This window comes from Onychomys torridus, chromosome 1 (genome assembly GCF_903995425.1).
Source record: "Onychomys torridus chromosome 1, mOncTor1.1, whole genome shotgun sequence".
In the NCBI taxonomy this organism is placed as follows: Eukaryota; Metazoa; Chordata; class Mammalia; order Rodentia; family Cricetidae; genus Onychomys; species Onychomys torridus.
The window spans coordinates 108,868,622-108,883,527 of NC_050443.1; the positions used below are offsets into that span (position 1 = coordinate 108,868,622).

At 46.2% G+C, this 14,906-nt stretch overlaps 1 protein-coding gene across 1 annotated transcript in view; it reads left to right on the forward strand.

Annotated features, from left to right (window-relative positions):
- Positions 1-202: 202 nt before the first annotated feature.
- Dmbt1 (deleted in malignant brain tumors 1) overlaps positions 203-14,906 on the forward strand; it is a 58,378-nt gene continuing 43,674 nt past the window's right edge. Inside the window, 6 exon segments of the mRNA XM_036177536.1 lie at positions 203-295; positions 3,309-3,339; positions 3,342-3,359; positions 7,051-7,374; positions 11,169-11,195; positions 14,434-14,757. Of these exon segments, the coding sequence (XP_036033429.1) occupies positions 203-295; positions 3,309-3,339; positions 3,342-3,359; positions 7,051-7,374; positions 11,169-11,195; positions 14,434-14,757 (817 nt within the window).

Here is a 14,906-nt window from a genome sequence, read left to right on the forward strand (position 1 = left end):
GAGCCCTGCTTGCTGGCTTTCTGGCTCATGCTTAGCTAACATTTTTATACAGCACAGGCTCACCTGCCCAGGACAGTGGGCTGGCCTTCCCCATCAATTATCCATCAAGACAGTTTCCCACAGACATGGCCATGAGCAAACACGATCTTATCAAATCCCCGACTGAGACTCCTTCAAATGCCTCAGCTGTGCCAAGGTGAGAATGGAGCTCACAGGACAGATGGGCAGCCCCGCTGCCGCTGCCTGGTGGGATCCAGGTGCAGCTTTGGGCACAGAAGTGAGGGATGGAGTTGAGGTGAGAGACGTGGGTGTCAAGGTGCCAGGCACACTCCACCAACCTCTGTCCCTCACCTCCCTTCTTCCCTCTGTCCTCCAGTGACTGATGGATGAAATGAACTTCAGCCTAGTGTCAGAAAAGCTAGTGGAAACAGTCACTGTTTCTTCCTCTGTCCAGTCTGAGCCATCTTTGCAAAGGTAAATAGTATCATCAAAGCTAGATAACTTGTTAGGTATCCCCAGCCAAATCGTTTTCACGTGTGAAATGAATGCATCAGTATTTATTTATTTGCTTATTTATTTATTTGCCTATTTATTTATTTAGTTTTTCGAGACAGGGTTTCTCTGTGTAGCTTTTGTGCCTTTCCTGGAACTCGCTTTGGAGACCAGGCTGGCCTCAAACTCACAGAGATCCACCTGCCTCTGCCTCCTGAGTTCTGGGATTAAAGGCATGCACCACCAACGCCCGGTGCATCAGTATTTAAAGAAGAGGCCAGAGAGAGGGCTCAGTCATTAGGAGCACACACTGCACTGAAGTTTAGGTTTTTTTCTTTTTTGATTTTTTTGAAAAGGCTGCCCTGGAACGCCCAGATCCTCCAGCCTCTGCTTCCCAAACGCTGGGATTAAAGTTTTGTGCCACCACTGCCCCCGCTTAGTTTTAAGCACACAGACTGAGCAGCCAGTAACCACCTATAACTCCAATTCCAGTGGCTCTGAAACTCTCTTCTGGCCTCTGTGGGCACCTGCACTGATGTGCACATACCCACACACAGACACATGCACGTAATTAAAAATAAAACAAATCTTTCAAAACTTAAAATTGTTGCACATAATCAATTCTCAGCTGATATAGGTAATATGTGCTATTATCATGAAACCTTCCCAACATTTTGAGGTATCTTTAATCCCATTTTGCAGATGGGAAAACTAAGACATAGATAATTTGTCATTACTTGCATGTCTAAGATTTTGTGACTGAAAAATGGGAAGGTGGAATTTGAACCCAGGATAGACTATATCAGACCCCCCCCCCCAATTAGGGCTTATCCATTGATGTCCTGAGGACACATGTGTGTCCCCTGGTTGGTCCTTGAGTTTCATCTTGACAAAGTACATACATATTTTAGTTACTTCCATGCCCCAAATGCTTCAGCTTTTTCGAGGAGTAATGGCATACACCTTTAATACTAGCACTTGGGAGACAGAACAAAGTAGTTTCCTGAAGGTTCAAGTTTAATATTGTCTACAGAAAGAGTTCTAGTTCAGCCAGAGCTACATGATGAGATTCCCCACCCCCTCACACAGACACACAAACACACAGGTGTTTCAGCATCCTTTCCATCCTCATCAGGATCAAAGGCGCAATGATATTCATCTAATGGAAGTCCTTTCTGGACCAATCAGGGCAGAGAGTGTGCAGACTTTTGAGTCTGAGTTTGATAGGTGAGGCCATAGAGGACAACTGACTGTGTCACTGTGACCCTGGCATGCTAAAGCCAATTCCTCCCCTTTTAGTACATGTCTTGAGAGATGCAGCTATGTCCTGGCAGGGACTCAGGGGAAACTTTCTGATCACCCTCCAGTGAGGACCAAATTGAGGCTGGCAGTTCTCTAGGGGGACATTCACAGAGTGACCAGCAGAGGACAGCAAGATGGACTCATGTAGGCTCAGAATACTCTTGGGAATATCTTGGAATGCCCAGTTGTCCTTCGCCCATCCTCGCCCCATCCCTGTTTGATCTCCAACATCAGCACATATCTGACCCCCCACCTTGTATCCATTCGAGCCTACTGCTGTCATACCACAGAGTACTCATAACCACAGAGTAGCCACAGCAAAGCCGCACCCAGGATCCAGCTCCTGCTGTCAGGATGCTAAAACAGTTCCTTCCTGAGGGGCCTGCCAGCACTCACCTGCTGTCTGTTTCCTCCCACAAGTAGCCCAGATTACCACTGTGAGTGACTTAGGGGCACCACACCATGCAGACACATGCTGCCTGCAAACTCCCCAGTCATGCTCAACGTTACAATGGGAAAGCAGGCTGGAGCTGTAGAGGGAGGACTTCTGGTTGATGAGTACCATCGCATCCTTGATCCTGATGAGGATGAAGAGGATGCTGAAACGTGTGTGTGTGTGTGTGTGTGTGTGTGTGTGTGTGTGTGAGAGAGAGAGAGAGAGAGAGAGAGAGAGACAGTTTCTCACCAAGTAGCCCTGGATGAACTGCACCTTATTATGCAGACCACGTTGAACTCGAACTTGCAGAAATATACCTGGTTCTGCTACACAAGTACAGGCACTGAAGGTGTTTGCCATCATTCCTGGCAAATGCTCAAGCACTTTGGGAACAGACGTCACTAAAATATACACGTACTTTGTCAAGACGAAACTCAAGGACCAACCATGAGACACAGAAGAGTCCTCAAGACAATAATAGGCATGAAGCATGCCCCTCAGGAGGGCTGGATGGGACATGGATCAGCAAGCATTAGATAAGAGCTGGGCAGGGGCAGAGATGAATGGAGAGGTCCCAGAGCAGGTGGGGTTCAGGATGATGGACATCTAGCTTTGTGTGACAGCCTTGGTGAGTGCGGGGTAGAGAGGTGGAGAGGGAGACATCAAACTGGATGCTCATATTCTCAGCACATTGGCACAGGTTGCCTCAGAGTGGCATCCTGGATCCCGGTGGAGGAGGGAGACTGAGTTTGGATGGTAGACATGGATATCCTGGAAGCTGATGGAAAGTTGAGTCTAGAGTTCTGCACTAGGACTGTTAGGACTAAATTAGAACTGAAGAGGTGATTGTAAGGGTCCCTTGTCTGGAAGTTTTCAGGGAATGTGATGTTAGGAGAGTGGGAAGACTATGAAGAAGGTCATTTTTAAGGTCCAGGGTGAGGAATACAAATAATACAGCACTGGATGTCAGAAGAAGGGTCACGAGGTTGTGATGGCACAGGGCACAGCATGCCCAGAGAGCAGTTCCCCTTGTTTCAAAGCAGGTTTGCCTCTGGTGAATGGTGCTCACTGGTTTCAGGGCCAGGTGGAGGTCCTGTTCCAAGGCTACTGGGCACCATGTGTGATGACAGCTAGGACACCCAGGATGTAGATGTCGTCTGTTGGCAGCTCAGCTGTGGCCATTCTGTATCAGCACCTGCAAGGACCCATTCTGGAATAATCTCTGGAAGTCCCCTCTTTCTGTTTGGGGCCACTTTCTCAGTAATATTTTAGTGATGGCAAATGTTTATAATGACAGGCTGTGTTTGAACTACAGAAACAGTCCAATGACTATTGAATTCAAATGTCATCTGGCTATTTCCTATCTTGTGTCTAGGTTGGGGCTGCTAGTGAACTGGGAGTGGGTGGGATGGAATATAAGCAGAGGAGCTGAATGAGAGTGAGGGACAAAAGATGCTCATGGTGACATCTCAGCAGCAAAGTAACAGAAAGATCAATATCAGATTCTACAAGGAAAAAGTACAGCATTTCAGTGACAGAAGGCCTTTAGCTTTGAGATGTCAGCTTCAGCTTCTGAGATTCAAGTGAGGACCAGCATCCAATGACTTCTTCCTTTCTCCTTCCACAGATGTTACCTATCCAACTGAAGAAACTACAATGGTGTCCACAGAAGGTAACATGTATTATGTGGTATGTTTGTGGCCTTATTGCCCCCATAACCCACAGGATCACCTCTGATTCAGAAGATGGGCAAACGGCTGAGAATGTGGGTCCTAGGCTACCAGGGGAAATTTCTCAATAAGGCTTCAAGCCTATGTGGACATATTTGCCATGGATTATGTCCCTGGGATGGTGGTGGGGATCATCCTGATGAGGTATCTGCAAGGGGATCTTAGGTGGTCTTGTTTCTAGGGGTCTGTTGACCATTCTCAGAGCCTGGAGTTCCCACGTTTCACACTGCACCTTGGCCAGCCTAGAGAGCTGACTCTCTGGCTTCGGTGCCTGCAGAGGAAGACGAAGTCTGCTTAACCAGCACTCTTGTAATTTCTCTCCCTCTGTGGTCATAGGAAGCTCCTGGAAGTCCTGATTCTCTGCCCTGGGACATCACAGATTCTGTTCTTCCTCTTTGACTTCCTCCAGTGAGAGATGTTGGTAGCATATCACAACAGTTTAGACTCTGTCAGCTCAGGCCTTAGGAAGGGAAATCATTTCCTTTCTGCATGGGATTTTTTGATCCTAGGTTATCACCAAGAACAGCCTTCACTCCAAGGCCTCTGGCCAGCCCAGGATTTCTTGGATCAAATGACCCATAGGTCAGGCATTATTTCTTAGGCATGTGAGCTTATCTCAAGGATGAGAATGGCTTTATTCTGACTTAGCAATATTCTTTCCCAAGATTCCACTTCTTCCTATTTGTAACAACTCCATAAGGAAATTTTATTTTCTCTTCTGTTTTGGGGACCCTACAGGACACTCTTAGGTAGCAGCATCTCCTCTAGGCTTGATATGCACTATGATGCAACTGTATCAGTCAGATTGAAGGGCAAGAGATGACTGGGCTAGCCTTTGGCACCGCCCTGTAAGAGAGGACTTTCTTAGGGCTGTTTGCATCAGGACCAAGTGTGTGGGAAGAGGTCAACTTCCTCCACAGCACAGACATTATGAAGGTTACTCAGAATGAAGCTGGGTGTTTGGCAGTTGTGGGTTGATCTCCAGATATGTCCACTCTAAGAGGCAGGACCACGTCACCGTTTGAAGGTACCCTGAACAAGAGCCAGGGCCCACTTTAAACAATTTATACATATATGTATGAAGCTCATATCTTATATAAAGGGGGCATATTAGAAACATTCCAACTAAAGTAAAAAACAGTGAGCTAGGCCGGGCATTGGTGATGCACGCCTTTAATCCCAGCACCCAGGAGGCAGAGCCAGGAGATCTTTGTGAGTTTGAGGCCAGCCTGGGCTACCAAGTGAGTTCCAGGAAAGGTGCAAAGCTACACAGAGAAACCCTGTCTCCAAAAAAAAAAAAAAAAGAAAAAAGAAAAATGGTGAGCTAGTCACACACACACACACACACACACACACACACACACACACACAATTCTAGGACTTAAGAGACTGATTTGGAGGATCTTGAGTTTCAGGCTAGCCTAGGGTATATACATAGATTTTGAATTTAAAAAATATATTCAAATACAAAAACAGGCAAACAGGCATTGCAATACTCTACTAGTAAATGTTTTATTGGGCATATCAGCCAATGCAATTAGATAAGAACAAATAATTAGTTGTGTATGTATGGGAAACATTTTTATATTAATTCCCTAGAGCTCAGCACAAGTCAAATGTGGAATTAGAGTGAGTAGGTTAAGAACATTCTCTACACAAATAGCCTTTTGTAATGGGAGAACCCAAGATTCCATAGATTTCTATGCATTTAAAGTCACATAGTCTTGCACAGTACAGACTCTGAATCACCTGCCATCAGCAGATTTAACTGTACTTGCATGTCTTGGTTTTTCTCAATGAAGACTTAACTTTATATTTTCCATTTCTCTCTCTCATCTATGGATGGACATGCAGTGCAGACCACTCCAGAGTCTTATACCACCCCAGAGGCTTCCACCACTTCAGAGCCAATAGGTAACAAAAGCTGTTTAAATCTCTCTCTGTAGGTTGTAATGCCAGTGCCATTCATGGTGGTGACTTTCCTTGGGACTATTCTCCACTGGAATCGCGGTCACTGCCCATTTCTCTGTGTATGGAGTATGTCAGCATGAGAGTGTGTTTCAAAATTCTATAGCCCCTACATTTAGTATTATGTTAGAAGAAACTTTGGGGTTAGGGGTCTAGAATAGACAAGCTTCCAGAGAGGTTTTTGAGGCAAAATGAGACTTATGATATATTATGAGATCCCGTTCTGAGGCCCTTCAAGGAGGTGCCCTGGCTAGAGAGCTAGGGGAGTAGTCCAGGCTAAAACTGGAGCAAACATTTGTCTTATTTAAACATGTTGGGTCCTTGAAACCTTGACTTTGGTGATAAGTTGACTTCAGCAGTCTTGGTGACCAGCATGACAAGAACCAGAGTACTTTAGGGGGCCGTTATTGTACAGAGAAAGTAAGGTCATGGAGACAGTCATGTGACCAGCTCAGTGGGTGAACAATAGCTTCTACTCATGTTTAATACTGTTCTAATGGGTCTGGAAAGCAGTTCTGACATACACTCTCCACCTTGCTGGTGAGCTGCTGATGAGATCCTTTGCCGGGGACCCATGAACTTCTTTCTCCTCTGCCAGGGAGCTCATCCTTCTCTCCCTTTGGTCTGTTGTAGAGCAACCTCCTCTTCCTTGTCCTTACTGCTGGTGGGTGAGGGGCAGGGTGGGACTGTATGTGCCCATGTGCGGTCTGTGTGTTAGGAGTCAGAGGGCTCTGCTTGCTCTGTCTCCCGCAAACAGCCCACATTCTGCAGTGGATGTTGTCATCCAGAAGAGGCATGGCACTCCAAAGCCTTAGTTACAAAATGGAGTAGGTGTCTGGCCACCACCCAGGGCAGATTCAACCCATGTCAACACTGCAGACACATAGCCCTCCTGGTGACAAATACACCTTTAATACCTAGAAGAGAAGCAGTGAACATTCCATGAGGATGTGAAGTCAGAGTGACAGGGTGAAGTCTTCCTAAGACAGGGTACCTAAGAAGCTGCAATGGGAGGAACTCACACTCTATACTACATTAAACCCCATGAGAGAGCTGCCTGGATCACACAAGCTCCATCATCCCCATGGGAACAACAAAGGAGAATCCACCATGTCTTTCCAGGAACAGAGTCTGCTTTGGCTGTGAGGCTGGTGAATGGAGGAGACAGATGTCAGGGTCGCGTGGAGGTCCTTTACCAGGGTTCCTGGGGCACCGTGTGTGACGACAGCTGGGACACCAATGATGCCAACGTGGTGTGCAGGCAGTTGGGCTGTGGCTGGGCCGTGTCTGCCCCTGGAAATGCCCGGTTTGGACAGGGCTCAGGGCCCATTGTCCTGGATGATGTGGCCTGTACAGGACATGAGTACTATCTGTGGAGCTGCTCCCACCGAGGCTGGCTCTCCCATAACTGTGGACACCATGAGGACGCTGGAGTCATCTGCTCAGGTATGACCCAGAGAACACTGGCTCTGCCTCCCAGCAATGCAATATGCACAGGTCTCTTTGAATGCTCCCAGAACTCCATTCTGTCCCTTTTTGAACTGACCCTGTAAGGACAGCTGAATGTCCAGAGCAAGGGCATTCTCAGTCAGGGTCCTGTGAATCCTCTCAGTTCTCCAGGGACTGCAGAGTTTATGTGAGACAGGTAAGCCATGGAAGAGCAGCACCAGCCCACACTAAAGCACCTGGTCAGCACACACATGCTGTACAAGGAGTAACCCAGTGCTGGTTTGGAGAAAAGTGACCCAGTTTGTATAGGATTTTCCAGTGTTAGGGGCAAGGCAGGAGGTGTGAGCAGTAAAGCAAACTCATTTCTTTTCAGGCCGTATTTCCCAGCATTCTTCTCAGAAACACTGTAGGAGACTCTTTCGGGAAAGCTTCAGAATCTCCTTCCCTCTCTCCTGGTTGTACTAATTTCAGGGTTCTCACAGATTTGGATTCAGTACCCAATAATGACCACAGGGGAAAGTTATAAATGAATGTTGAGGGTGTGGGTGTGGCTTGGTGGTCACAAGTGGTATGTTCCACTTGGAAAGAAGGATTGGAACAGGGGAGCAGGGAGCATTGCTAGAGGCCTACAGAATCCTAGTCCTGTGAGGTGGGTCTTTAGGTTTTCAACAACTCATTGCTGAGGGTTCCTTTGACTGATTACCTACATCACAATGCAGAGCTTTTGGTGTTCTGTCCCAGAGGGGGTCACAAGTTTCTTATTTGCAGTTAGTAAATGCAAATTGGGCAGAGGAGTCCAGGGTAGACCTCCATGAACAATTGCATAATTCATGGATTCTTCAGCCAGCACCAACCTTTCAATATCAGCCTTGGCTAGGTTTCTAAAAATGCTCCTTGGGATCTTGGGATCTTGGTGAACTAGTGGGAGCTTTGGGTCTATCTGTCCTTCTACTTCACATAGATGTGCATTCCACATCTAGCTTGGGTGACCTAGATTTGGAGTGCCCTGCTCTCCTTTCACTTTTTGAGTCATGCTTTCCTGTTAGCACTATGGTTCTGAGAAGACTCCTGCCACTCAACTCTTCTGAGTTTTCACCAAACATGTGATCTATGTAATCATCTTTGGTCTCTGCACATTCAAGACTGACAAGGCCTGTCTATGAATGGTTGTGTGAACAGACCACTGGGAATACAGAACCTCACTGCTGAATGTTATTGAACATGGAAAGCCTGAGGCTGCACCATCGTACCAACTCCAAGCCTGCAGTCTGGCTCCTCACAGTCCCATGCTGCCTCCTGTGTATTTTGTGTGTGTGTGTGTGTGTGTGTGTGTGTGTGTGCCCCTCATGCTGACATCTCCATGTATTTCAATTCCTCCATGTTGTTCGCTGTTTTCTACATTGCTTATCTCATGGAGGCATGTCTATCTCTATAACAACGGCTGCTGGCCTTCAAGGAGTAATTCTCTAGCCTCCACCTCGCAGTACTGGAATTACAGCTGTGATCTGTGCCTCTCATTCATTCTCCTTCCATAAAGGGTTCTGCAGGTCACTCACTCTACAAAGCTGTGCTCGCTACAGTCCCCACTCCAACAGCGCCACCTCTAGCCCCACTCAGCTCACTCTGGCTGCTCTGGGCTCTAGAGTCAGTCTCTTTTTCTCCTCTCCTTTACCAGCCTCTTCTAACTGCTCCTTCTAAAGACCAGGGACATTGTCCCTTTAGAAGACCCTCCCTGATTTATACTCAACATAATTAGAAACACACACACACACACACACACACACACATTCAGACATACGCAAACTCCGATATACACAGAGAAAAAGCCATATGATAGATATTTGCATGAACACAAACATACAGAGAAATACATACATGGATACAGCAAGGCATATACATGTATTCTCACAAGCAAACATGCACTTCACAGAGAGATGTGACACAGAGGTATATTTTTACACACAGAACAGACACACACACACACACTCAGATACACTGACACATACAATTCCAGACATACACACAGAGACAGAAATGGACAATGACACAGAGGCACACACATATACTGTGTGTCATCCAGTGATCATTCATATTCTCAACACATTCATATTCATAATGACACCTCAGCTAGCACTTGCCCCCTGTGTGAGACTGTCTGTTGATATCTTCATCAATATTGATGATACATTTCCAGCTTAACTATACTGGAAGTCTCTGGTAGGCAGTGAACACATATATATAATTTGTGCCCAGCTTGGTAAATGTACCAAGAGCCTAACAGGGTACCTGCCTCACAAGATTGTATTTCAACAAGCAGAACAGAGGAGTAAGTGTGAGCATCTCAACCTCATGCCTCCTGCCAGACCTGAGCAGCATTGCTGTGTAGCACCAAGAGTGAGAAGGTCTTATTAATAAAGACAAACCTTGAGCTGGGTATTGGGGTGAATGCTGGAAGATCGGAGAAGCAGAACAAACCACAGCCACCTCACATAGCCAGTTCCTCAGCTGATTCTATTTCCTCAGACTGGAAGCCTCTGAATCCTTATCCAAATGGATCTCAGTTGAACTGTGCTGATCAAAAGCCTAAAGCTTAACCAGTCTAGTTCCTGGTTTTCACACCTTATATACCTTTCTGCTTTCTGTCATCACTTCCTAGAATTAAAGGTGTGAGTCACCATGCCTAGCTGTTTCCAGCGTGGCTTTGAACTCACAAAGATCTGGATGGATCTCTACCTTTGGAATGCTAGGATTAAAGATGTGTGTGCCATCATTTTCTAGCCTCTGTATCGAGTGATTGTTCTGTTCTCTGACCCCAGATAAGTTTATTAGGGTGCAGGATATTTTGGGGAACATAATATCACCACATTGCTGTTTCCATAATATATGCATATACACACATATATGTACTCATAGCCAAACCAGGAACACTATTGACCATATCCTCAACATTCCTGAGCATTTATCTCTCAGCCTCCAAAGAAGGTTGGTTCTAAGAACTCCCTTGCTTATACCCAAACCGTCTGACCCTCAAGTCTTTATATAACCTGGGGTGTGACCCCACATGCCCTCCTTTGTCCCTCCAGTCATCCCCAGACATAGACCGAGTAGAATATCTCAGCTGTGTAAGTCACTGCTGGACCATACTGCTCCGGGATGAAGACAGGAGGGGAAGTGTCTGCATGCTTAGTGCAGAGCAGGGGTTCCCCCATTTTTTAAAAAAATTTTTTATTTTTATTTTTTATTTTTTCACCAGAGCTGAGGCCTGAACTCAGGGCCTTGCGCTTGCCAGGCAAGCACTCTATCACTGAGCTAAATCCCCAACTCCCTTTTTAAAAAAGATTTATTTATTTATTATGTATACAATGTTCTGCCTGCAGGCCAGAAGAGGTTGTGAGCCACCATGTGGTTGCTGGGAATTGAACTCAGGACCTCTGGAAGAACAGTCAGTGCTCTTAACCTCTGAGCCATCTCTCCAGCTCTCCCCCCCGTTTTTTGATCCACCACCTGCGTAATCTGTGAAGGACGCCATGGATACAGAGTGCTGATTGATATCACAAAGACTGTTTTGCTCTTTTGACCAGTGAAAATGGAAGCTCAATGCTAGATTTTTGGCTTTGGGGAGCCCACATAGCAGAGTGAAGAAGCTTTCTGTTCAGGGGCTGGTGACTTGACCTCGGGTGCTTCTGGTTGGCCAATGCATAAGAGTCAGGGCTACTGCTTCCCAGGGAGGGGTTCTCCAGGATTCCTGTGGGTGAAACACACAGTCTGAATTTGCTTTTGTTCCTTTACAGCTTCTCAAGCAAGCTATCCCACATCTGGTAAGTACTTAGAATAAATGGACCTGTATCAGTTTACATTGTCCCCCCATGTCATAATAATCTCACAGAATGGATATGAATGATACTAGGCTTCAGTGAACAATCTGTGTCCCATCTGGACCTTCAATGACAACAGAAGCTTCTGTCAGCTGGAGCATCAAGGCTCATGTGGTAATATTCTCACAGTCTTCATGGATGTTGCCCCTGCCTGGAATTTCAGTGTGTGTCAGAATCAAATAGAATGTGTGAGTGTGAGTCTTGGGGTTCACATCCTTCCCTCAAGAGTTTCTGACTTGGAGACCCAGAGTGGCTCAGGGACCAGTGCTCTGGCAGATGATATGTGAGCATAACATGACCTCCTCCACGCTTTGAGAAAATCCTCCTTGGTCCAAGATACTAAGACTTTAATATTATCAATGGTATAGGGCCACTAGTTTGCTAAGACTTCAGAAAACAGAAAAAGTACATATTTTATGTATGTATGTATGTATGTATGTATGTATGTATGTATGTATGTATCTATCCATCCATCCATCCATCCATCCATCCATCCATCCATCCATCCATCCATCATGTATGTATCTATCTATGTATCTATGTATCTATCTAACTAACTATCTTTCTATCTATTTATTTATTTTGAGGCCCAGGCTAATCTATACAGACTTGCTGAGTAGACAAGGTTACCCTTGAATTCCTGTTCCTCTTACCTCTAGTTCCATAGTTCTTGGATTCCAGGAGTGTGCTGCCATGCCCAACTCTTGTTTATCATATCTGAAATGATGTAACTTCATCTCCATAATATTTGCTTTTATCAACTTCCTCCATAGCAGAGACATTATGAAGGTTATTCAGAATGAAGCTGGGTGTTTGGCAACCATGGGTTGATCTCCAGTTATGTCCACTCTAAGCTGTAGGACCACATCAGCGTTTGAAGGTTCCCTGAGCAAGAGGCAGGGCCCATTTCTTACACATATATGTTTGAAGCTCATATCTTATTTTAAAGAGGTATATTTGAAGCAAGTTCACCAACGTAAAAAATGGTGAGCTAGGTATGGCTACACTCACTCACACACACACACACACACACACACACACACACACACACACACACTCACACACACAATTCTAGCACTCAGGAGCCGAGTTAGGAGGATTATGAATTTCAGTCTAGCCTAGTGCATATCAGGCATATTCACATCAAAAACAGGCAAAGAGGCCTTCTTTGCCTTCTGCTTGAATATTATGTTGGGCATATCAGTCAATACAATTAGATAAGAACAATTAATTAGTTGTGTAAGTATGGGAAACATTTTGTATTGAATCTATAGAGCCCAGCACAGGTCAAATGTAGAATTAGGATCGGTAGGATAAGAACATTCTCTACACAAATAGCCTCTTATAATGGGAGAACTCAAGACTACATAGATTTCTTATGCATCTAACGTCACATAGCCTTGCCCAGTACAGACCCGGAATCACATTCTGTCAGCAGATTGAACTGTACTTGCATGTCTTGGTTTTTCTCAGTGGAGACTTAACTTTATATTTTCCATTTTTCTCTCTCATCTATGTATGGACCTGCAGTGCCGACCACTCCAGAGTCTTACACCACCCCAGAGGCTACCACTACTCCAGAGCCTTATACACCAATAGGTAACAAAAGCTGTTTAAATCTCTCTCTGTAGGTTGTAATGCCAGTGTTATTCATGGTGGTGACTTTTTTGAGACACTTAATGGAATGAGGTGGTGCACATGTGTTGTGAAATCTTAGAGAGGGTAGATTTGCCTTCTGATCTTGGGGGCTTTCCTCCACTGGGAACCCTGTGACTGCCAATTTCTCTGTGTGGAGTATGTCAGCAAGGGGGTGGGTTCTAAATTCCATGGTCCCTAAATTTAGTGTTATGTCAGAAGAAACTTTGGGGTTAGAGGTTCTAGAGTACACAAAGTTCCAGAAAAATTTCTGAGGCAAAATGAGACTGATGATATATTAAGGGATCCCATTCTGAGGCCCTTCAAGAGGTACCCTGTCTAGAGATTAGGGGCTTAGTCCAGGCCAAAACCATGTGGACCTTTGTTTTGTTTAAACATGTTGGGTACTGGAAACCTTGACTTTGGAGGTAAGTTCACTTCAGCTGTCTTGGTGACCAGCAGTGACAAGGCCCCGGGGTTGTCTAGAGTGCTGTTATTGTACAGAGAAAGTAAGGTCATGGAGACAGTCATGTGACCCAGCTCAGTGGGTGAACAATAGCTTCTACTCATGTTTAATACTGTTCTAGTGGGTCTGGAAAGCAGTTCTGACATACACTCTCCACTTTGTCTGGGTGAGCTGTTGGTGAGAGCCTTTGCCAGGGCCCCATGGCCCCATGCCAGGGGAGCTTGTCATTCTATCTGTTTGGTTGGTTATAGAGCAACCTCCTCTTCTTTGTCCTTATTGCTGGTGGGTGAGTATGGGAGCTCGTTTTCAGGTTCCTCGTGGCTTTACCCGGCAGGTCCGCATAGAGGATGATAGGACCACAGGCCTGAGTGCAGGTGTCTGAGGTGGCCTCACTTGGCTGTGCTGGGGGAGGAGGTCTTTTGCCACACCCCTTGGCATCTCTATAAACTCCCTGAGGGAGAGACAGTCAGGGCACATTGGAAATGGTTTCAGGCCCTCTTGAGGCTATCCTGTATTTTCTATCTGTTTAACTCGGCAATATAAATCCTTTTATCTAATATTTCCTGCTGCTCACACTCAAGAAAACTCTGGGGAGCTGTGGGGTTGGTGGGTAAACGCCCCACAGGTAAGTGTTAGAGTGGGACTGCATGTGCCCATGCGCGGTCTGTGTGTTAGGAGTCAGAGGGCTCTGCTTGCTCTGTCTCCCTGAAACAGCCCACATTCTGCAGTGGATATTGTCATCCAGGAGAGTGCATGGCACTCCAAGGCCTTAGTTACAAGATGGAGTAGGTGTCTGGTCACCATCCAGGGCAGATTCAACCCATGTCAACACTGCAGACACATAGCCCTTTTGGTGACAAACACACCTTTAATGTCTAGAACAGAAGTAGTGAACATTCCATGAGGATGTGAAGTCAGGGTGATAGGGTGAAGGTCTTTCTAAGACAGCGTACCCGAGAAGCATCAACTGGAGGAACTCATATCCTATATTGTGGTAAACCCCATTAGAGAACTGCCTGGTCACACAAGCTCCATCATCCCCATGGGAACAACAAAGGAGAATCTACCATCTTTTTCCAGGAACCGAGTCTGCTTTGGCTGTGAGGCTGGTGAATGGAGGAGACAGGTGTCAGGGTCGCGTGGAGGTCCTTTACCAGGGTTCCTGGGGCACCGTGTGTGACGACAGCTGGGACACCAATGATGCCAACGTGGTGTGCAGGCAGTTGGGCTGTGGCTGGGCCATGTCTGCCCCTGGAAATGCCTGGTTTGGACAGGGCTCAGGGCCCATTGTCCTGGATGATGTGGCCTGTACAGGACATGAGTACTATCTGTGGAGCTGCTCCCACCGAGGCTGGCTCTCCCATAACTGTGGACACCATGAGGACGCTGGAGTCATCTGCTCAGGTATGACCCAGAGAACACTGGCTCTGCCTCCCAGCAATGCAATATGCACAGGTCTCTTTGAATGCTCCCAGAACTCCATTCTGTCCCTTTTTGAACTGACCCTGTAAGGACTGCTGAATGTCCAGAGCAAGGGCATTCTCAGTCAGGGT